The sequence below is a fragment of the Phytophthora parasitica genome, assembly GCF_000247585.1.
Source record: "Phytophthora parasitica INRA-310 unplaced genomic scaffold supercont2.101, whole genome shotgun sequence".
Lineage (NCBI taxonomy): Eukaryota > Oomycota > Peronosporomycetes > Peronosporales > Peronosporaceae > Phytophthora > Phytophthora nicotianae.
In genome coordinates, this window is record NW_008649087.1 from 86,893 (window position 1) to 87,711 (window position 819).

Below are 819 nucleotides of genomic sequence, written 5' to 3' on the forward strand. Positions count from 1 at the left end.
AGCTTTGCCATTTGCCAATCTCCCGCAATTACCGCGCTGTGGATAGCCATAGTGTTCGGTAATAGATTCCGAGGGCAAGTGAGGTCTCGTTGTCGCGGCTCCTTTCGGCAATGCAGTGGCTGGTTGAACAGCGCTCTCATCTGGACCAACCACTCCACTAGTTTAGCATCACGCGCAGGGCCGACAGCTGCCTGATGTAATAGTGTACTGTCGTCGTCATACTCTGTGGATGGACTGGAATCCGAACTACGCGAAAACAAGTCTAAAAGCTCCGGGTCTTTCTTGATCTCAGCCTCGAGGTAGATCATGTCACGTCCTGCTAATGGACCCTTGCTGGCTTTCATCAGCTTCATCAGATCCGAGAACACATACTCTCGATTCGCATTCGTCGTCTTCGTCTTGAACGACACTTTCGATTGACAAAATCGGGTCCAGATGGAAATGTGAAATATCTCTCTTCACAAATGTGAGAAGGAGTCGCGAATCTGGCATCGATGATAGCAGCAACAGCCTTGCATGATCGTTGGATATACTTCAAGTAGTTCCCATCCAAACCCAACCCCACTGCTGCTCGCATAGACGCTGGCACTGCACTTGAATCCACTGATCCGTCAGAACGTAAAGCGTCCATAAGTGCCAACAGAGGGATCAGTACGCTGCGTTCTAATCCGTCTCTAGCCTTAACATCATGAAGCAGCTTGTTGTGAGCGTTTGCGATGTACTCATCTCGATATTTCTGTCGACCTAGTGCGTTGCACATGTCCGAGAACGCGTCCATAATGTCGTCCTCCAGCGTAATCAAGTCACGCGATAAAATAC

At 49.5% G+C, this 819-nt stretch overlaps 1 protein-coding gene across 1 annotated transcript in view; it reads right to left on the bottom strand.

The window, feature by feature from the left end:
* Positions 1-778, bottom strand: part of PPTG_24504 (hypothetical protein) — a gene marked incomplete at both ends in the record, with an annotated part of 2,101 nt that extends 1,323 nt beyond the window's left edge. The window contains 2 exons of the mRNA XM_008917419.1: positions 1-409; positions 463-778. Of these exons, the coding sequence (XP_008915667.1) occupies positions 1-409; positions 463-778 (725 nt within the window). The remainder of the gene's footprint in view (positions 410-462) is intronic.
* Between the last annotated feature and the right edge of the window lie 41 nt (positions 779-819).